The sequence below is a fragment of the Eublepharis macularius genome, chromosome 17 (assembly GCF_028583425.1).
Source record: "Eublepharis macularius isolate TG4126 chromosome 17, MPM_Emac_v1.0, whole genome shotgun sequence".
Lineage (NCBI taxonomy): Eukaryota > Metazoa > Chordata > Lepidosauria > Squamata > Eublepharidae > Eublepharis > Eublepharis macularius.
This window is the reverse complement of record NC_072806.1, coordinates 34112048-34133810: the sequence shown is the minus strand read 5'-3', so window position 1 is coordinate 34133810 and position 21763 is coordinate 34112048. Positions and strand designations below refer to the sequence as shown.

The following is a 21763-nucleotide window of genomic DNA, read 5'->3' as shown; positions in this document are numbered from 1 at the left end:
AAGTGACGTAACGATTGCACCTTCTGGCACCTGGCCCCTCCGCCGAAAGGTCCCAAGCCCCAATGCTATTGTGAATAGCTGATAGTTAAAGAGGTGGGGAAAGATGGGGAAATTGGCCGTTCAGGCCTCTAAAAGCTTATAGTATCTACAAGGCAGCTCTTTAGGTCAGTTGTTTACTTCCCCTATTCTCTGATTCCTTTCAGAACTCTGGCTTGTCCCTTATATTTATATGTCAAACTATATTGCATTATCCCCCAAATGTCTACTATTATTGTTGTTGTTATTTGTTTATTGTCCACCTTTCACACTGGGACCAAGGTGGATTACATTGTGCGAGAGGTCATTTCGTAGAAAAAGAGCTGGAGGGACTCATTAGCATAACCCATTAGCATATGCCACGCCTCTTGCCATCACCGGACACCTCCCTGACATCACCTATCCTGACTGTTTTGGACCCAATCCTGGCCATTCATGGACGAAATTGGGCCCAAAATGGCAAAAGGGGGCTGAAAATGGCCAAAAAGGGGCCCAAAATGGTCAGGATTGGGCCACGGCTGAGTGGGAGAGTGATCCACCACCTGTCAGAGGCCCTATCCTGGCCGTTTCGGCCCCAATCCAGGCTGAAATGGGCCCAAAATGGCTGTCAGGTGGGTGGGGCCACCTGACATGTGACCTCTTTGGGGAACTGCCAGAACTGTGTTCTGGCGCGTTCCCCCTCGAAATGAGCCCTGCATTGCGCACATGAGTTTCAGATGGATCAGGGTCACCAACTCTGGGTTGGAAAATTCCTGGAGATTTGCGGGGGGAGCATGGAGAGGGCGGAGTTTAAGGAGGTAAGGGACCTTGGCAGAGTATAAGACATCTGTCAACAACAACCAAAGCTGTTAAAGAAAATGAAAATAAAAATGCCACCTTAAAACTCTACTTTTTAAATGAATAATTATAATTGTTTTAAAAACATACTGGTTGCAACATTTAAAAAAATACAACAGCATCAACTTTTGCATAGATGGGAACAGGGCAAGCTAAGAGAGGAGCCAGTTATTATCCTTGGGAGTGTGTGTGTGGGGGGTCATAATTTGTTATGCACTCTTAGTACTCAGGATGGAGCAGGTGATAAATTGAATTAACTGGTCAAGTATATAAATTAAATCTGTTGGCACAAGAACAAGGAAGTGACTGGAGCATTTGGAAATTTAACAACTTCATCTCGCCAACTTACGCAGACAGTGTAATGTTTGTAGAGGCCGTGTCTGTGAATGGAGGTTTCTGCCTGCGGCTCCCTTCTCCCTTCCGTTTACCGAGGTTGTAGCTTCTGCAGTACTGCATTCTGGCCTCCTGCAAATAGGTGCTCACCAAGTCTGTTGAGAGTCAAATTATAATGCACAAATTCCCGCCTTCTGTTTTCAGTATTAAAAGATTTCTATGCCTTGGGAGTTCTCAGATCATGATGGTAGATATAGATGTGTTTAATTTGATATGCATACCTCCAGATTACCATTACAACATGTTGGTGACCTTCAGCAGATAGATCTGTGGCCTTTTATCATAAATCCTACTTCTGACTTAAGGTGGAGGATGTGTAAGGAAGGATAGAGAAAATGAAGATCAGTGAGACAATCAGCTCAGAGCATTTCTGTGCATTTCTAGGCGAAGGAAATAGAATACATTCTCTTGACAAAATGGAAACTTAACTAATTAAACCACAAAATGCTGAATACTGCCTTTCTGTGTAAACAAAGAACAAATCTTTAGTGGAATTAATTAAAAATCTACTTGCTTTTTAATAGCAGTGATGATACCTTTGTGCCGTTCCATAAATTCACAATCCCCCCTCCTTTTTTTGTTTCTTTCCTTTAAAAAAAAATGCTTGAAATTCTATAAATGGCAATTTAAGCCTCCTTTTGTCTTCATTCAGTGGATTAGATTTTCACAAGAGCCGGGGTGCCCTTTCGTTGTTTTGTTCACAGGCTGCACATACCAAAACTCTTCCTCAGTTTGCTGTGGGCTGCAATATGGGAATTCGGGGCTGTTTGATAGCATAACAAACATTAAAACCATGCCGAGGTAACAGTTATGTACAGTATTAAATGACCAAAAAAGAGGGAGGAGGCAAAGGAAGCCACGAGTATATTTAGGAAGATGAGCCCTTCATTAAGATATTTCTCCCCCTCCTTTCCTTTTCCTACCTTCAATCCATCTGAAGGACCATTATAGCTTTCCAGCCAGCTTCCTGTGAGGAACCCCCCCCCCCCAACACACACACTGTTATTCTTCCTTACAGAAAGCGGCGTCTGCACTTCAGCTGAGAATTTTGTATGCTTCTGCCCTGGGCTTGTATAATATCTATACAAAACACAAGCGGTTGTTTAGGAACCTAATTTGAACATGGCTCCCTTTTTGTCGTCGTCCCCCCCACCCCTTCAAGAGAAAGCCCCTCATTTCACAGCATTGGGCGGATGCAGAAAAACAAGCTAATGATCTAACCCTTTTAAGTCTGCGGAGCTCATTTGTCTTGGAGTGCTTTTGAGGCTCTCGTAAACAGACGAGGCCCCCTCTTTCTTCTGCATCTCTCTTCCATCCTTTTCTCCTGCTCTCAGCTGGCCACAAAATTTGAAGCTTGCTTCCTTTCCCTTTGCTCCTCCAACTGAAGGGGGAAAGCTTGTTGGCTGAAGAGTGAGACATAATGGAAGAGAATCATGTCACATTACGGGCATGTATGTTGTATTTTATGCCTTCAGGATTAGTGTTTTTAACCTATTATATGGTGCCTAATTATTTAGGTGCATAATAAATATGCTTCTTGTCATTCCTGTAACTAGTGCAGCACATATATTCTTTGGATTGGAATACAATTTTAGTTTAGTATGTGTTCTATTATTTATTTAAGCATGTGTTCTATTATTTCTATATTTATTTAATTATTATTACTCCTTTAAAATGTTGAAACATCACAATTGTCGTAGGCTGGGAGAGTTAAGGCTGCAGTCTTGTGCACTCTTACTAAAGGGTCATTTCTACTGGAGATTTGTTTCTGAGTAGACACTGCAACTTCATGCTGTAAGAATGAGTAACATTACTCCGATACCACCACCACCCCATCCAACACAACCTTGAAGATTCCTTTCCTTTCTGTCACCGAGCTGAAGCCAGGTCTCTGCCTGATACAAATTTATTTATTTTTTAAAAACACACGCGTCCAGCCTTTTCTCAAAAGAGACCCAATGAGGCTCACAGATCAATGTGCCTACAGCATACCCCAGACAGTATAATATAAAAACACTCTGAAACACAGACGCTTCACAGTTCAACTTGGGAAATGGCCAGCCTCCAAAAACAAAGCAAGTAACAACAAAACCAGCAGGCCCATCTCCAGGATAAAATACACAGCCCAGCATCTGCAGCAAAAGGACTGCATTAGATGCCTTTTTGATTGGCTGGCAAAGGCTACACATTCCTAGGCCTACCCAGCAAGCCATTCCATAAAATCTGACAGTGACCAAGAAGTCCAAGCCCTGGCTGAGTTGGAATGTACCTCAGCCATAGATGGGACAAACAGCAGGCACTTGCTGGAGCAAATAGTATCTGGAGTGGGCCCATGATCCAGCCAAAGTTTCAGGCTCCACCGATTTTAAGTGCAAGTTGTGTGTTCATCTCTCATTGCAATTAATGCATTGTAAAAGTGTTTAACTTTGATTCAGTCATGCCTGCGTATATTGCTTTACTTTGACCAAAGGCTGCAGTATAAAGAGCAACAAAGAAAGCACATATGAGGTATATGAGGAAAATGTACAATGCAGGATATGTACGTAAACATTATTAGATGGTTATTTTATGCTTTCTGAGGTGCAACCTAGGCTAAATTTACCAGATGACTAGTAATGTATGGATGTTGGAGAGCAGAAGTGCTGTTACACAATAGAGACTTGAATAAATATCTATGTAACATGAGAGAACTACTTGTTCTAACATCTGCATGTGGAAAATATTCTAGAAAGGGTTGAAGGTAGGTCCTTAACCAAGCCAGGTTCAGATATATATCACAATTTACAGCATGCAAAAACAAATCCTTTAAAAATGTCTCCAAAGGATCTGTGCTTTGAGTCAAATTGCTGCAAACTTTCTTTGTAGTCCTTCTGTGTGCGTGTTGGGAAAGTGGGTCTAGCTCGCCGCTGCCCTCGCCCCTGCCCTGGCTGTCCTTATTCTATAATTCTACGTTTGTCCTATCTGCTGTGAGTCTTTTTTAAAAACTTACTTTTATAACTGTTTTCATTTATCTATGTTACACATTTATGTGAATAATTTTGAAATGAGAAGATTAAGTTGAACAGAAATTAAGATACATTAGTAATAGTAGAGTCCTGCACAGTTAGGCAACGTACAAAAAGAAGGGAAACCAAAGCTTACAATTAAAATGATAAAGATAAAATGAAAGAGAGGAATAGGAAACAGAGAACATTTTTAATCAGATCAAGTTAACTCTAAAGAAAACAAATGAATTTTAAGAACCTTCTTGAAAACCAAGCAGGATTGGACTGGATTTCTTCACGCAGAGCGTTCCAAATTTAAGGAGCAAGCGGGGGGGGGGGGAGACCTAGGTGAGGCAGAGAAATGGAAATGTGTGGCTGCGAAACAAGGAAGAACCTGTAGAATAGAGAGTATAAGGGGAGGGGACAATAATTTGACATTAAAAGAGCAAGATAAGGAAGAGCAGTGCGGCACGTTCTAGGCAATGGAGGGGCTCTTTTAAGATGCAATTGGAAAAAGCAGTTGGCGGGAAGGAGAGCAGGGAAGAACGCCCTCAACCCAACTAAATAAAACCCTTAAAACCTGTTGAAAGATGACAATCTTTTTTAAAAAGGATGGCAGTCAGATGTCCACTGTCATAAAAACGCTCGCACGAAAGGTTTGTATTTAATTTTGCATTGTCCGCCTTGCCCTCGAAGTACTTAAGGTTCAAATAATCAAAGCAACCAAAACAGCAGTTCACAAATAGTCTCCTCTGTATCAAGTAGCTTAGTTAATTTATGCAGATTATTTAATAGGGAGGCAAAGATTTACCATCATAAACCTTTTCTTTACAGAGCCATATTATGAAAGAACATGAAGTGTGTTTTTTCTTTAAATAGTTTTATTTTCTGAGATTTGATTAGAGATTTTTATTTCTAACTGCACATTCCACAGTTTCTGTTCCAGTTAACTTCTTTGGATGGTGCACCTTCCCTCCACTGGCTTTCAATCCACTAGACGTTCTCTTTGTCATTAGATTGTGTGGATGATATGAAACTGTGGGAGCAGGGGGAAGGCCTTTCCGCATGTTTTAATTCTATCACTTTAAAATTGTCAATGGATCCAATTTTTCTTGTAAATGATTTTGTCACTGAAGTGGCACATGACTAACTGTATTAACTGTAGACATGACAAAAGTATTTTTAACATGATGGTATTCCTGTTCCATTTCCCGTTAAGAAGCTGCCACTTTGAACAACAACATGTTCTCAAGCAATTGATTTGCAAGGAAGGAGGGCATCTGTTCAGATAGTAACTTTTAATGGCCCCAATCCAGCTCAGCATGCTGAAATCTCTTTGATTTTAATGGGATTTAAGCAGAATTCATTTTACAGTAAGCTTTAGCTCTGGCTCTGGTTCTGTTCAGATATTACACCAAAAGCAGAGAGAAGGAAGCTGAACAAGGGTTTGGTGCAGTGTCTGAACAGAAAACTACAGCTTTTGATCAGCCAGAATCGCAAACTGTGATTTAAAGTGAGTTTGTATACTATGCTTTGTCCTCATTGCACTTAAAATTTGAGAGCCAGTTTGGTGTGGTGGTTAAGAGCGTAGGACTCTAATCTGGAGAGCTGGGTTTGATTCCCCACTCCTCCCCTTGAAGCCAGCTGGGTGACCTTGGGTCAGTGACAGCTCTTCCAGAGCTCTCTCAGCTCCACCCACCTCACAGGGTGTTTGTATGTTACTATTGTCCCCTCACAGGGGGACACCTCACAGGGTGTTTTGTTGTGGGGATAATAGTAACATACTTTGTAAACCACTCTGAGTGGATGTTGTCATCCTGAAGGGCGGTATATAAATCGAATGTTTGTTGTTGTAGTAGTTGTTTTTAACGCTAAGAGGACAGAAATGAAAGCAGGCAAGCAGTTTGTAACCATAATTTGCCAATTGCAAATCTGAACAAGTAGTGCAAAGTATGGTTTAATGTGATGTCTGCATTGAACCTCTGCACCTGGTTTATGGTTTAGAAGCTAACCAGGCCTATGGCTACTGATGAACAAAACGTAGAACCACTGTGACAAGTTATGTTATATACTAGCTTTGTTCAGGTCTCCCTTGAAATTGAGTTTTGATGAAATTGGGGTGGATCCAGGAATTCTCCAAGGAACCTTCCTTCAACTTAAGTGGCTCTTCCTGAATGAAAAGGCCACTTAAGTTGGAAGAAGGTACTTTAGACTGGAGGAAGTCTTCAAATTTTGCTCAGTGGTAGTAGAGGGGTAGGATCCACCCCATTAATTATGGTTAGTGTGATTGTCTGAATGTAGGTTAGTTCTAGTATTAAACACTGCAGCTAAAATCAGGTTCTGAAACTATGCTTTGAAGCTGGTTCATTAACCACAGTCTTAATTAGGGTTCCAAGTGATGCATTAATGTAGACATCTTGGCTTATTTTTTGTGCTGTCCTTAGGGCGAGATTCCAGCCTGATTCCTGCAGGGAAAAAGTGGTGAAAACAGCACTGAACGATTGAACGAAACCAGAAATTGAATGATTCCCTGTGAGCCAAGTTCTGGTTTCACAAACCAACCATAGTCAAAATGCACTGTGGTTTCATGTTATGTCTGCATTGTGGTGAAGTGTAGCCATCTGAATGTCCGGGTACGCCTCACTCTTCTGGCTGCACTCCTGCTGTGGTGTCTGGAGGGAAACTGGATGGCCTAAACTTGGAATCGTGTGCATTCTGTCTTGAGAATTAAATTCACGGGGACTTTCTTCTGAGAGCCAAGCTACAAGAGAGGAAACACACAGGGAGGAGCACGTGAAGGGAGTCGCAGTGTTAGCTGGGAAGCTGAGTTTCAAAAGAGATCAGAAGGCTTTGTCAATTTCCCCTCTCTACAGAGCCAGGGTGATGGCTGCTCAGAGGGTTTGTTAACTTCCTCTTTGCCCCCCAAAGTCTCTGTCAGTTTCACCTCCTCTTCTAGGAGGCAAAGAGGAAATAAACAAACCCTCTGAGCAGAGATCTCCCTGGCTCTGTAGAGAGGGGAAATTGACAGAGCCTTCCCATCTCTTTTAAAACTCAGCTTCCCGGCTAACACTGCGACTCCCTTCACGTACTTGTGTAATTTTTCTCTTGTAGTTTAGCTCTAAGTCAGTATGCTCAGGATTGGGTTGTAAAATCCACATATTGGATAACCATCTAAAATTGCCAGTCATAGCCAGTCTTCAGGCTTTACGATGACCAGGCACACATGGCTGTTATGTCTCAAAAGTCTGTTGTTGCATGGAACTCAATTGTGCACAATATATTCCCTGTCCAAAACAGTTTGCGGAAGAATACAGTGTGAATGCTTACCTTCCACGTGGGGCATTGTCCTTGATATTGTAGTAAATGGGGAAATGTGCAATCTCTGGGAGTTCTGTGAGGGTGTGGGATCAGCTAAACTAGCATGGGAGTAAGGATATAACTTTATGAACCTTTTCCAGTGGTAGTCTTCGGCAACTAGCCACTTATGAACACTGCGTGCCTTGGCTAGGAATTTGCACCAAAAGAGGCAGCTGTAGGACCCATCTAAGAATCATTATGTGGACAGAAATGAACATCCAGATGCACATCATTATCAGCTATGCATGCAGAAACCGGCTTGTGTAGATGGGACTCATATGTGCAACACGTTTGTATCACGCTCCCTTTTTCTTCTTGTTGTCAATGACAGTTTGGTGAAATACCCCACTCTGGCCCATGTATACATGTGCGAGCATACACTGATGGATGTCCGTATGTAGAAGTGGGGGTGGGAGAGAGACCAAAGTTCTCCATAATAAACACTCCTTCTTTTCCCCCTCTCTCGCCAAGGTAAATTGAACAGTCAAGACACGTACAACAATTTCACCAACAACAATCCTGGAAACCCGCGGCTTTCTCCTCTTCCGAGCCTGACTGTGGTGGTACCTCTAGCTCAAATCAAGCAGCCCATGACTCTGGGAACCATCACCAAACGCACGGGGTAAATGAAACCTTTCTGGATCATTACACACACACATATATATATTTGAAATGTCTTTGTACGGGCCTGAAGTGCGAATTCATGTTAGCAGCAATACCTCTGTTTAATGCTTTATGTTTCTCTGGTATGTACTAAAGAGAGAAAGTTGGATAGAAAATCAAGCATGTAAAGAACCACAGGGCGTCTGAAGCAAGGATGTAAATATTTGTCTGGAATTTTCAGAGAGGTCTTTTAAAAAAAATCGATGGCTCGTTTTCTTTAAACCATTCAAGGGATTTTATTTCTTGACATCAGAGCTAATTAGTAACTAAAACAGAAGATTTTCTGGGTTCTGCTAAGCAATCTAAAGTATGTTTCTGAGTAGTATAATAGAATGTGGCATACACAGGTAGGAGAGTATTTTTCAAATTGTATCTTTTTTTAAAATTCTTCCTCCTCGCCCAACTTTGCCTACCACCGGTTGCTATGTTAAATTAAGACATACTCAGAGTAAAGATTGGGACTCATTTGACACAGTGGTTTTGCTTGATCTGAGCTGGCTTTTTTAGAACGAATCCAGCCCCAAATCAAGACAACAAAAGAAGTACAATGAGGGCAAGTGGGAGCATTGCGGTTCTAAAGTGCTTATCCCAAGACAAGAGCAGGGGGGGGGATGCATGTTTTGGGTACTAGCAAACCTCTTTTGCCTTTCTGAAACTGCTGAGTCTATCTTTGTCCATACAAGAGTAGAGTGTTTGTTGTACCCACTTACATCAGTCTGTTTTTAGTTTCCCTTCTCAAAACTTGTCCAGTTCAATATGAAGTTTTATGAACTTGGAGCCAACCAACCACAAAAAAGACTAGAGTTTGTAGAAGAGATATTTGCTGCCTTCTCAGTTCCCACTGCTGGCAGCCAACCCCCCTGCTCCTGAGGATTGCAGGACACTTAGGAATAGCATCAGGGGATAGAGAGAGTAGGGGCAAGCAGTGGAAACAGACCCTTCCTTCTGCAAATTCTTATTCTGCTCAGGAAATCCTTCTGTATGAATGGAAATAGGGGCAGTGATTTGCATTGGATTCCCTTTCCCATGGTAGCTGTCCCTGGGGTTCCCCTGAACCTCAGAGCAGGTTTTGGGGAGGGAAAGCAACAAAGCTTCCTTCTGGGAACTCGCTCTGTTCACTGTTGAATGTGTGCCATCAACTTGAGGGTAGGTCATAACAAATCAAATTTGCCCTTACAGCATAACCTTACTGTGCAGCAATTCCAAATCTGGAAACAAAACATAGTCAAATAATATAAAATATCAGATATTTTTAGGAAATCTGTCACATGGATGTTTTATAAAGCATTTAAGTGCCCAGTGCGAAAGAGGCTGATTCTTTTCAACAATATCTTTGTTTACCAAAAGATTGGGCAAGGAGTCAAAGCGAGCGGGCAGAGGACTTAAGTGTAGCCTCATTGTATGCAGTACAAACTAAGAAATAATGAGGAAATATCCCCTGTGATCCCCCAGTTCTCAAAATACTGTGCCCATGAGTTGAGCGTATGGAGTGTTTTTGAAACAGCCTCTGAAGATAGCCAGAGAAAAGTACTTTATTTAGCAACTAGAGCACACCTCACTGAACCCGGTTTCACATGTTCTAGGGACCAGCATACGATGATTGAGAGGAAATTGCTTGCAACGACCTCTGCTGCTTTTGCAATGTGTAGATTTGCCATGTGTAGCCTTTCCCTGCTGGCTAGACCCACAGCTTCTGATTTTGCCAGGAAGTTATAATGCAAACCCAATAAACATCTGCATGATGACATCACTCCCAGGAGTGATGCTCCTGGGATGACGTGTTGACATGATGTCATCACGTCATTCCAGGAGCGGACCCAAGAGGCCTGTTCTCCCACCTCCCCCTCCGGCCAAGTGAGTAGTGGAGAGAAGTGGAGCGTAGGAGCAGAGGATATCCTGTCCCCACTAAGGGGCCTGGGATCCCTTCATATCTGCTATCCCTATTGTAATAAACAGGCATTTTAAGGATGAACTCTTGCATATGTACTGTGTCAGTTGTTCAGAACCACTGGAATAGCGAACATTACAAGTCAAAATAAACTTGCAAGGTAACAACACAATGTTCTGGAGGCTGTGACATCACAATGCATTTCTTGCAATTTTCCTTCCTCCCTTTCCCTCGCCATTTTAAAAATCGTATGAGGGAGGTCACCCGGTGTTCAAATTTCAAATGAAGATTTATATTATAAAAATAATTGCCATGTTTCATTGTAATAATTTGATGCTCAATCAAGTTATCCCATTTCCATCTCTCCTCCCTCCCACCTATCAAGGGAGTGGGCATGGTACTGTACTTTCAGTGAAACACACAACATGTATACCAAATTTCGTTCCAATATTTTAATAGCCAAGGGGGACAGACCATTATGTCCATTCCTTATCTTGCGAAAGAAAGCAGAGACCCTTTGGGTACGTAGAGCTTTGGGTGCACAGTAGAGCCAGATGAAATTTTGGCTCATGGCTAAATTAGCAAAGGAGACATTTTTATTATGCCAGAGGGCTGGGTCAGATAAAGTTAAAAAGAACGGAGGGGACAGGGCTTTGTGGCCCTGGAAGTGGACAGATTGCTCATGGAGTTGTCATTTTGCCTTAACTTAACTGGTCTTGTAGGGGCAGGTGCAGCAGCAGATAAGTCAAACATAATGAAAAGAAGCTGTATTCATTCCAACTATATAATACCCATATAGTGCAAGAAATGTCCCTAGCCCACTGGGGCCTTTACACAGAGTAGACGATGCTGAATTATCTGCTGGACACCCTCCCCCCTTTGAACGTTCCCTATGCCATGAGACAATCCACCAAATTACCTTAGACAAACGTCTTTCTCTCAGCTTCAAATCCTGCCCCCCTCCCACACTCACATATGGGATTTAGAATACTGATTTATCAAACAGGCTTGATGTAAGAATTAATGAGAATTGCCTTGCTTTTAAAAAAAGTTTTATACCCTGCCTTTTTCACCATCCACAGTGGCTCAAAGTCCTCCATTTTCTTGAAACGCAGTGAGTGGGAAATGATTACTGAGATGGTCTTTGGTAACTCAAAAAGCGCAATAGAATTGCTTAATGTTATCGTAATCTTGTTTTCCCAGCATATACTGCATTCTGACAAGGTCTGGTGGTCCTACATTTTCTCAAGGCATCCTGATAGCAACTGTTTATTTATTTGCTGATTTTCTTCCATCATAGAAGTCATTGTATGGAGGGTTCCCAATAGGTCCTCCATCCTAGGCATCGATGTTGCTTACATTCGAGTCAGTCACCAAATGTATTGAAATAGTAAGATGATATTTCTTAAGCACAAGTGTGTGTGTGTGTGTGTGATTTGGGCCAGTCACCAACAGCTCTGTTCAGATGCAATGTGTGAAACTAGTTTAATTTAACTAACCCTGGTTAGTGAGATTGCCCAAATACAGCCCACTTCATTAGCATTGGTAAGTTTAGGGATCTGCTGTCAGACTATGGTCTGAAACTATGATGTGAAGCTGGTTCACCTGCCACAATTAGTTTTAATGAAGACTTCACAAGACATGAACCCTGCTTAACCCTGGTTTGCTCCCTGGCACTGCCCTCACCTGGCACTGCCCTCATCACAATGCAATCTGGGATACCAACCGGATCTTCGCAGGGGAAAGAATTTGTCAAAGCAAAATAGGATTTGAATGATCATCTGTGAGCCAAATCCTGCTTTTACAAACACACCAGAGTTCCAATAAACTATGGGATCACTGTATGCCTGAACTGAGCTAACATAGTTTGAATCTTAATTTAGGGCAATGAAACATGACAAATATGCACACACTGTATTTTACTCAAATGCAAGACTTTCCCCCCAAATATGCCATAAAAGAGGTCATCTTAAATTCAAATAGTACTAATAAAAACACTTTTTAAGTATAACGTTTTTAGCATGGTTGTCTTCCTTTTGAGTAAATACTCTGTGTGGGTATCTATAATTAACATCAGGCTGTGCCATTTGAATTTCCTCGCTGCTTTTTAAGCAAAAATAGTTTTCTACCTCATACACTAAATATTCTACCTTATACTCAGGGCTTTTTTCTGGGAAAAGAGGTGGTGGAACTCAAGACTGCACAATGATGTCACTTTGGGTCAGCTGGAACAAGGGGGGAGTTTTTTTAAAGTTTACATTGCCCTTGGAGAAAATGGTCACATGGCTGGTGGCCTTGCCCCCTGATTTCCAGACAGAGGGGAGTTTAGATTGCCGGTGCGGAGGGCAATCTAAACTCCCTTCTGTCTGGAGATCAGGAGGTGGGGCCACTGGCCATCTGACCATTTTCAAGAGGTTCTGGAACTCCGTTCCACTGTGTTCCAGCTGAAAAAAGCCCTGGTTTTAGGTGAAAGCCAGTTTTGCATAGTCTGGCAACCAAACTGAGCCAGTGTGTGGCAATAGTTAGCTTGGAATTAGGATCTGGGAGACCTCGTTTCATATCCGCACTTTGCCATGGAAGCTCTCTGGGTGATCTTGTGCCAGTCGCACCCCCTCAGCCTAACCTGCTTCACAGGATTGTTGTTCTGAAAATAAAATAAAAGAGGGGGAAATTATGTTGCAGGCTGCTTTGGATCCCTTCTGGAGAGAAAAGCGAGGTAGAAGTAACTAACTAAATAAATAAACTGGGGGATTTTTTCCCCCAATGGAGGCGGGAATGGTTTTTGGAGTCCAGTTTGCTGCTGCTGTCCTTTTTGCAGCTAATTCTGCGATCCTGTGATCTTTTCCCTCTGCTTTTGTGAGGCCTGGGATGATTTTTTTGTGCCAGCTTTAAACACTTCCCCAGACAGGCAATCAACCATTTTTAAGAGGTGCTGGAACTCCGTTCCACCACGTTCCCGCTGAAAAAAAACCCCTGCTTGCACTCCATTTCAAGCCTCTGGCACAGGGCAGTCAACGTTTTCAGCATTTTCCAGTCCTGCTTCTTTCTTTCCTTTTCCTTTAAATTGGAAGGCTTAAATATCCTGTTGAGATCAATGGCCCTTAAAAGCACTTAATATTAGGCTGCATCATGCCGTAATATTAGCAGTTCATAATACAATCTAATGCTAAAAACCAGCTGCAATTCTAAAACTGCAATAAATCTTAACAGAGTAAAAGAGAAGCAAATTCAAACCAAAGGAGTAGTGGATAGAAGTAATTCAAATTCAAAACAAATCCCATGATTGTGGTATATCCTAAAATGTCTGTGGATCTAGAAGCTCACTCCCTAAAATGAACAAGGCCTCTGCAAGAGCTTAAGTGAGGCTGGAGATGTGAGTTTCGAGCAGGGAAGCTAGCTGCGATTGGGCCTTCGTTGCTAAATGGAAAAAGCTCTTTGTGAAGCAAAAGCCAAGCGTCACGCTGATGTTCCCTGGAGCTTGGCAAGGCCTAAAATGGCCAAATTGAGACAGCAGCTTCAACTTAAACCTCCAGGGGGCAAAGCGTGTGTTTAACGTATTTAACATCTGCCCCTTTATTTCTCGCAACACACAGTGACGTGAGCCTGCAGTAGGAAGAGGACAGGGACCATCTGCCTGACTCTGAGAAGTGTAGGACACTCAGTGCATTACCACAAATGGCAAAAGACAGATGTATTTACACCTACATGGGCAACACCTTTAAGCACTGCTCCAAGGAAACATTCTCTCCCCCCCCCCCCCCATTTTTCTCTCTCTAGAAGCAGCTGCCTAACATTGGTGATTGTGCTTTAGTCTGAGGAAGAGTGCTGGAATTAAACTGGATTTTACAGCCGTCTCCTGTGCAGCGGCAGGGATAGGGGGCTGGGGGGCAGGGAGCCATTTTCTTCATCTGTTCGTGTTTAAAGCTTAAAATATAATCTGCTGCCCAGACAATTCTGGGTTTTGAAAACACTACCCTGGGACATCACATAATTTCTTGTTCCAGAGATGCCTTTGTTTTCACTTGTTTCTTACTTAGACAACATTTTACCAATTTGAAAACCCCCCAGCATTTTCATTGTTCCTTTTGCACAATCGGTTAGGCAAACGGGAGCAGGGAAACCAGGGTTCGAATTGCTGCTTGCCCATGAAGCTGATTGAGTGTACAGTCCCTCCCCACATAGGGTCAGGTGCATGCTTGAATATCAGCATAGAAGGATGGCTCAGTAAATAGTGCCTTTTCAGTGTGCATGTGCTGCAGTTGACCCAGTCATTATGAGGAGTGGGGGGGGGGACCTCAGATGTGTGTAGGCTGGGGGACGGAACTCTGTTGACCTCTGTGCTAGTTATAATATGCCGCTGGACCTAGATGGGGCTGGATAGTTCTTTATGCTATTCTCACACTCTATTCCTCTCCAACCTCAAGTGAGAGGATAAAATCAGATTACTCCCCCCACCACCACCACCACCACGAGCTTCTTGGAAGGCAAGACAGGGTGGAAGTTTGTGGTTTATTAATTAATGTTAACATTATCACTTTTTCAGCAGTCTCTAATCTGCTCCCTAGCCAATTCCAGATGTTAAAAGGCACGGAGAGAGGCTGTGACTCAATGGTAGAGCATCTGTTTTGCATGAAGAGGATCCAAAGTTCAATCCATGGCATCTCCACTTAAAAGGATCAGATAATAGGTGATGCAAGAGGCCTTTGCTGCCAGTCTGAGCAGACAATACCAAGCTTGATAGACTTATTCTGATTTAGTATAAAGCAGCTTCACATGTTCAATACTGGGTAGCTCCTAATTCCAGAGACGTTTCTCTTGCTTATAAGGTTTTTAAAACTAAGTTATTGGTATTATTGTAAGAGGCAGATTGGTGTAGTGGTTAAGCATCAGTCTAGGACTAAAAATATCCCTTGTCCACATCCCCTTTCTTCAATGGAACTTACTGAGTGATCTCGGGCCTGTCACTCTGTCTAACCCTGACCAACCTCACAGAATCATTGTGAGGATAAAATGGAGGGGGGATAGTCATATACGACAGTGAAGGAAGTGTGGGATAAAAAATTAATAGCTAACTGTAGTGCGATTTTAAAGCGTTTTTAAAGTTTGGCCCAGCAAGGCATGAGGACGCAGCCGGCCAAGAAATGCCAGTTCAGAGCGCCCTCGGCTGCACGGCCCTTGGATTCAGCCCTGCAAAATGAAGGGGGCCCGTACTGGCCGATCTGACCTTTGCCCCATCCCAGAAAACTTCAGCTAGCAAGGAGTTCCTCTCCAGCAAGGTGGGGCTGTGCCCTCTTTGTTTGTTTTTCCAGAATGGCAGCGGGAATGCAGAGAGCCCGTTTTTGATGTGGGATCTGGCCAAGATGTTATCAGCATTAACATTTCCCATCTCGTGTACTATTTGTTCATAAAATCACTGATATCCGCTTGATCCCTTTTGAACTCTGGAGTCTGTAATCCTTTCCAGGACCAAAAAAAAAATGCAAGAAGAACTACACCAGTTATATAGGAAATAACAAAGGAGAACCAAAAACAAACTTTAAAAGAAGCGGGGGAAAGTCTGAATTAAATTCCTTACGTTTCAAATGCATAAAACCGACTTGGCACGTTTATGGGAATTATTTTCTCAGGTGATAAATATTTCACAAGTGTTACTATTTTAAACAGTGTTGTGATTTATGGATTCAGCTTTATATCCTAGTCTGAGCTGGGGCTCTAAGTAGAATAGAGAAATGGCTGGTTCCCGACTTGCACCATCTTTAAAACATTACATTCATGCTGGGGAACATGTGGGAAGGTTCTTGCCATTGCTTTACAAAATCCTTCTCAGCTGCCACAGATTCCTTAGGATGTTGTCCTTAAGGCTGGGACCTTATGCAAATGAGCTGCCCCTACCTGGCAAGACTTCGGGGGGGGGGCAGTAGAGCAGCAGGATTTGAGTCCAGTTGCACCACAGCGACCAACAAGGTTTTCCGTGGTGAGAGCTCTCAAGAGTCAAATCTCTCTTCTTCAGATCTAAAGACATGAGCCTTTACTCTCCAAAGCTGTATCCTGGAAAATCTTGTTGATTTCTAAGGTGCTACTGGATTCAGATCCTGCTGTGCTTGTCAGCTGGCCCAAGCTGTGAGAGTAGCATATTGTATATTCTAGGATCTACTGTGAGCCCTGGCTGCACGTATGGAAGAACCCCCTGATAACCTCCTTACAGCACCTTTGTAAGGCCCTTGTTATGGCAAATCATTCCCAAAGGGCCAGTGTAGGGTGGTGGTTAGAGAGTCAGGCTGGGAATTGGGAGACCCAAAGTTAGAGCCTCACTTAGTGGCCTGCAGTGAAGTGCTGGAGTGTTCTCGGGGCCACGCAATCTTGTCAGTGACATCGTCGCGCTGCCCCAGGAGCATGCCCAGGAGGCATGTTCCTGGGTCTTCCTTCCCCACCAGCAGGTAAGTGGAGGCGGGGGGCAGAGGGTGAAAGTGGAGGATCCCCCGCCTACACTAGGAAAATAGGATCCCTATGTAGAAATCAATACAGGGGTCTCATTTGGAATGGACCTGTGATATGAGTGAAGCTTACAGTTGTGCCTATATGTTTCCCCTATGGGACAAATAGCTGCTCTCCAGGGATGTTAAATGTACGTGTATACATGCTGTCAAGTCACAACCGACTTACGGCGACCCCAGCAAGAGGCTTTCAAGGCAAGCGAGGAGCAGAGTTGGTTTGCCATTGCCTTCCTCTGCAGAGTCTTCTTTGGTGATCCCCCATCCAAGTACAGACCCTGCTTAGCTTCTGAGGTCTGACAAGATTGGGCTATGCCATGCTACTTTCCTTCACCCCAGGACAGAATGGCAAAACAGGGCCAAAACAGGGGAAATGGTGGTCCTCTCTCCCCTTGTGCCATGGTTCCAATCTGAATGCTGGACCCTCTGCGCCTGATTTTTAGAGAGAAAGAAAATGCCTGGGGCCTCCGTTCTTGGAACTCCCAGCGTTTTATCTATTTGTGCCTTCACCCAGGAAATTCAGTGGGTAATCTTGGATCAGTCACTCTCTTCCACCCTAACCTACGTCATAGGAGTGTTGTGATGAAGATAAAATGCAGTGTGCTGTACTGAACTTTGCAGAGGGAGGGTTAGATAAACCTCTAACAGACAATTCCTTGCCCCCCTCCAGGTTTCAGGTTGTTGTTCATTTACATTGCAGTGACCGTGTTTTTAAAAATCTGTAAAGTGCACTAGGAAAACAGAATTGTCCCACAATCAATCATCAGCAGTTCAAAATGTGCACCATCAGCTTGCGGAATAGCAGGCTGGGCATGACATGACATCCTATTGTGGTTTTTATATGTATGTGCAACAGAAATGCATCTGCTTCCTGCCTTGGAGGTTTTAGAACCCTGAGAAAGAATGACACATCTAGCAATTCACACTAACAACATTTGTACACGGCATTCCCAAAAGGCAGAAAAATGGGGGCAGTAGATATTGGGAAAACAGGGAAAGCCCCTGCTAAACTGGGACTGGTGGAGCACATGTGCTTTGTCACAGATTATCAAGGTGACCTTTGGCAAGATCCAGTTCTCTTGACTTTGCTCCTGAGGCTGCGACATGAGGGTATGAAGGCTGACTGGCCCTCCAGGCTTGTTGTGTCATGTCTGAAAAGGGCTCTGAGCCCTCTTTTAAAGTTTTACAAGGCAATCCTATTTAAATGGCACAGGGCTGTACTGTAGAGAAGTGGTCTCAAAGAGATGCGTTAGTAAAAGTATAAGGACGGTCAGCTTTACTCCTATGCTCTGGCTTTTGCTGTAAGTGTGATCCTGCTGGGTAGTTTCTGTGTTGTTGGGGGTATGCATGTCAGCAGGGCTTTTTTTCCGGGAAAAGAAGTGGTGGGACTCAGTGGGTTGCCCTCAGAGAAAATGGTCACATGGCTGGTGGCCCCGCCCCCTGATCTCCAGACAGAGGGGAGTTGAGATTGCCCTCCGCGCCGCTCAGCGGCGCGGAGGGCAATCTCAACTCCCCTCTGTCTGGAGATCAGGGGGCGGGGCCACCAGCCATGTGACCATTTTCAAGAGGTTCCAGAACTCCGTTCCCCTGCATTCCCCCTGAAAAAAAGCCCTGCATGTCAGCAACACTGAATCCCCACTTTCCTGCTGGGGAAACTTTGAGACAGTTCCTTCTCCAACCATTAATCTTAACAGTTGTCATATCAGTCAGCTAGTTCAATAGAGCAAAGTGATTTCCGGGTGTGAGGAGGCTTGGCTCTCAACCCCGTTTGGATACAACATTCATGATGCAATAGCCCAAAAAGCATTGCACTTTAAGAGCCATTTTTCCCCATAACGTAATTAACTGTATCAATATTAGGAACTCATTTCTGCAGAAAGGATTTGTGCATTTGACCTGCATACTTACCATACAGGCAGTTTTAATAACATGTCTAGAAGTGAGTGTATGGAATCTGTGAGGTGGACAGAAACACAGACGTTCAATAGAACTATCACCTGTGTCCTGAAGTACAATTGAAATAGCCGTGGCCTACCCATTCCACATGGCCTGCCTATCAAGGAGGCGACCTAAAGCCTTTTCCGCTTTATGGATGTGTTCATTTTGTTCAGTCACCAAATGCTGGGTTTTTTACTTTGTGCTTTAATCATGTGATATTTATGTTAAATGGAAATTGCTGCTAATGTTTAATTAAGAATTTGCTCTGTTACATGTCTATTAAACGGGTTGTTTGGGGGAGGCAGGACTGAAAGCCATCTTTCCTGGATGGTTCAAGATCTGGATTTGGGGTGGGTGGATAACAACATGAAGAATTCAGCTCACTTCTTCAGAGCCGTGGCTCACGAAAGCTCCTACCCTACTACAAATGTTGTTAGTCTTATAGTTGCTTCTCTTGCTCTTTTCTACTGCTACAGACAGACTAATAAGAACATAAGAACATAAGCAAAGCCATGTTGGATCAGGCCAGTGGCCCATCCAGTCCAACATTCTGTCACACACAGTGGCTAGAAATCCAGTGCCATCTAAAGGACTGTCAGTGAGGCCAGGACACCAGATGCCCTCCCACTGCCTTCCTTCCAGCACCAAGACAACAGAGCACCACCTCCCCACAAAGAGAATACCATCTATCTCCTGTGGCTAATAGCCACTGATGGACCTCTGCTCCATATATTTGTCCAGTCCCCTTTTGAAACTGGCAATGCTTGTAGCTGCCACCACCTCCTGTGGCAACGAATTCCATGTGTTTATCACCCTTTGTGTAAAGTAGTATTTTCTTCTATCTGTTCTAACCCGACTGCTCAATAATTTCATAGAGTGCCCACGAGTTCTTGTATTGTGAGAAAGGGAGAAAAACACATCTTTCTCTACCTTCTCTAACCCGTGCATTATCTTGTAAACCTCTATCATGTCTCCCCTCAGTCGTCTTTTCTCCAGGCTAAAGAGCCCCAAGCGCCTCAATCTTTCCTCATAGGGAAAGTGTTCCAACCCTTTAATCATTTTAGTTGCCCTTCTCTGTACTTTTTCCAGTGCTATGATATCTTTTTTAAGGTGTGGCGACCAGAACTGTACACAGTACTCCAAATGAGGCCTCACCATCGATTTATACAGAGGCATTATGATACCGGCTGATTTGTTTTCAATCCCTTTCGTAATAACCCCTAGCATAGCATTAGCTTTTTTTATGGCAGTCGCACACTGTGCTGACGTTTTTAGTGAGTTATCTATCATGACTCCAAGATCTCTCTCTTGGTCAGTCTCCGCCAGTTCAGACCCCATCAACTTGTATTTATATTTTGGATTTTTGGTTCCAATGTGCATTACTTTGCACTTGGCTACATTGAACCTCATTTGCCACATGGATGCCCACTCTTCTAGCCTCGACAGATCCCTTTGGAGTGCCTCACAATCCTCTCTGGCTTTCACCACCCTGAACAATTTCGTGTCATCTGCAAATTTAGCCACTTCACTGCTTAATCCCAATTCCAAATCATTAATAAACAAGTTAAAAAGCATTGGACCCAATACCGACCCCTGTGGCACCCCACTGCTCACCACCCTCCACTGTGAGAAGTGCCCGTTTATACTCACTCTCTGTTTCCTATTAATTAGCCAGTTTTCGATCCACAAGAGGACTTGGCCCTTTATCCCATAGCTACTGAGCTTACTTAGGAGCCTTTGATGAGGAACTTTGTCAAAAGCTTTCTGGAAGTCAAGATAAACAATATCTATCGGGTCTCCCTTGTCCACTTGTTTGTTCACTCCCTCAAAGAACTCTAACAGATTGGTGAGACAAGATCTTCCCTTACAGAACCCATGCTGAGTTTTCCTCATCAGCTTTTGGTCATCAATGTGCCCACTAATTTTATTTTTGATAATAGTTTCCACCAACTTACCCGGTATTGACGTCAGGCTGACTGGCCTGTAATACAGCTACCCATCTCAATCTATCAACATGAAATAATTTAGATTTTTAAAAATATCCATTTAAATGTATTTTTTGTCCCAAATAGTTTGAAAAATTGTATGTAAACCCATTCTTTTTTTAAAAAAATCTTAAATAGCAATCATCTGTTTTATGCACACAGTGAAGCCAATGGCATTGGACAGTCCCTGTGATCGCCTTGGCTTGACATTGCTTTGTTATTGTCACCCAACCCAGCCATCTGGTGCTGTCGATTTGAGGAGGGTGTCTCTTGTAACTTTTGTACACTGTCCTTCCGTATTAATGCACACCAAGCAATGCTATGTGAAGCAGCTCAGAAAAGGAAGGATCATCTTTGACATGAATGTTGGTAGCAGGCCACATTTTGGTCAGTTCTTTGCAAACTTGAGTCTTCTTCAGCTAAGCGGAGTGGGGCGAGGGGGAGGTATTGCATTGCCTCTTCTGTGAATTGTTGGGTAGAAAGTGTAGTTGAAAACCTCTTTGAGATTCTTTTTTCCTCTCAGCCCTTCTTAGGGTGTGTTGTGTGCCCCCCCAAATTGCACCCAATCAGTCAAAATATTGTTGTCACATATGCCTCTTGCATTTCTGCCATGAATGTAAAAGGGTTCTGCCTCTGGCTTCTGAGAGTATGGGAAGTTCTTTATTGCTCCATGGCAGTGGGTTATCTTACAAATGTTACAAATGTTTACTTTCTCTTTCTCGCTCCGGAGCCAGTGTCCTTGACTGCCTACCAAAGCTGGCTCGTGGGGCACTCCTTCTGAAAACCAAAGATAAGTTCATCTTTCTCACTGTCTGCTCTAAAACAATGTTTCACTACAACCCCGCCCCCCACGGTCCTCTTTCCCTTGATGGGAACATTCCCTATAACTAACATTGCTAGCCCCACCTACGTCACTTCTGCCAATTTCACCTGTTGATGCACCTTGTACTAAGTAGATCTCTAATAAAGTTACTTCAACTGGAACACCTGTGTGTTAACTGTGGAGAACTTAGGCACCCAACTGCCAGGGACTGACATTTGTACCATGAAAAGTTCTGTAATGTGCTATATGTAAATAATGTGAATGCACAAAAATGCCATTGTTTCTCTAATTTGCATAATTTATTCAGATTTTTCTGTCTTGGGGGTGGGATGAAGGAGCTGTGCAAAGCAGTGGAACCCTGTCCCCTA

General features: G+C 43.3%; 1 protein-coding gene across 4 annotated transcripts in view; it reads left to right on the top strand.

Moving 5' to 3' along the window:
- Window positions 1-21763, top strand: part of BCAS3 (BCAS3 microtubule associated cell migration factor) — a 745665-nt gene that overhangs the window by 332641 nt on the left and 391261 nt on the right. For all 4 annotated transcript variants that reach the window (XM_055001162.1, XM_055001161.1, XM_055001160.1 and 1 more), the window contains one exon: window positions 8079-8229. In XM_055001162.1, the coding sequence (XP_054857137.1) occupies window positions 8079-8229 (151 nt within the window). The remainder of the gene's footprint in view (window positions 1-8078; window positions 8230-21763) is intronic.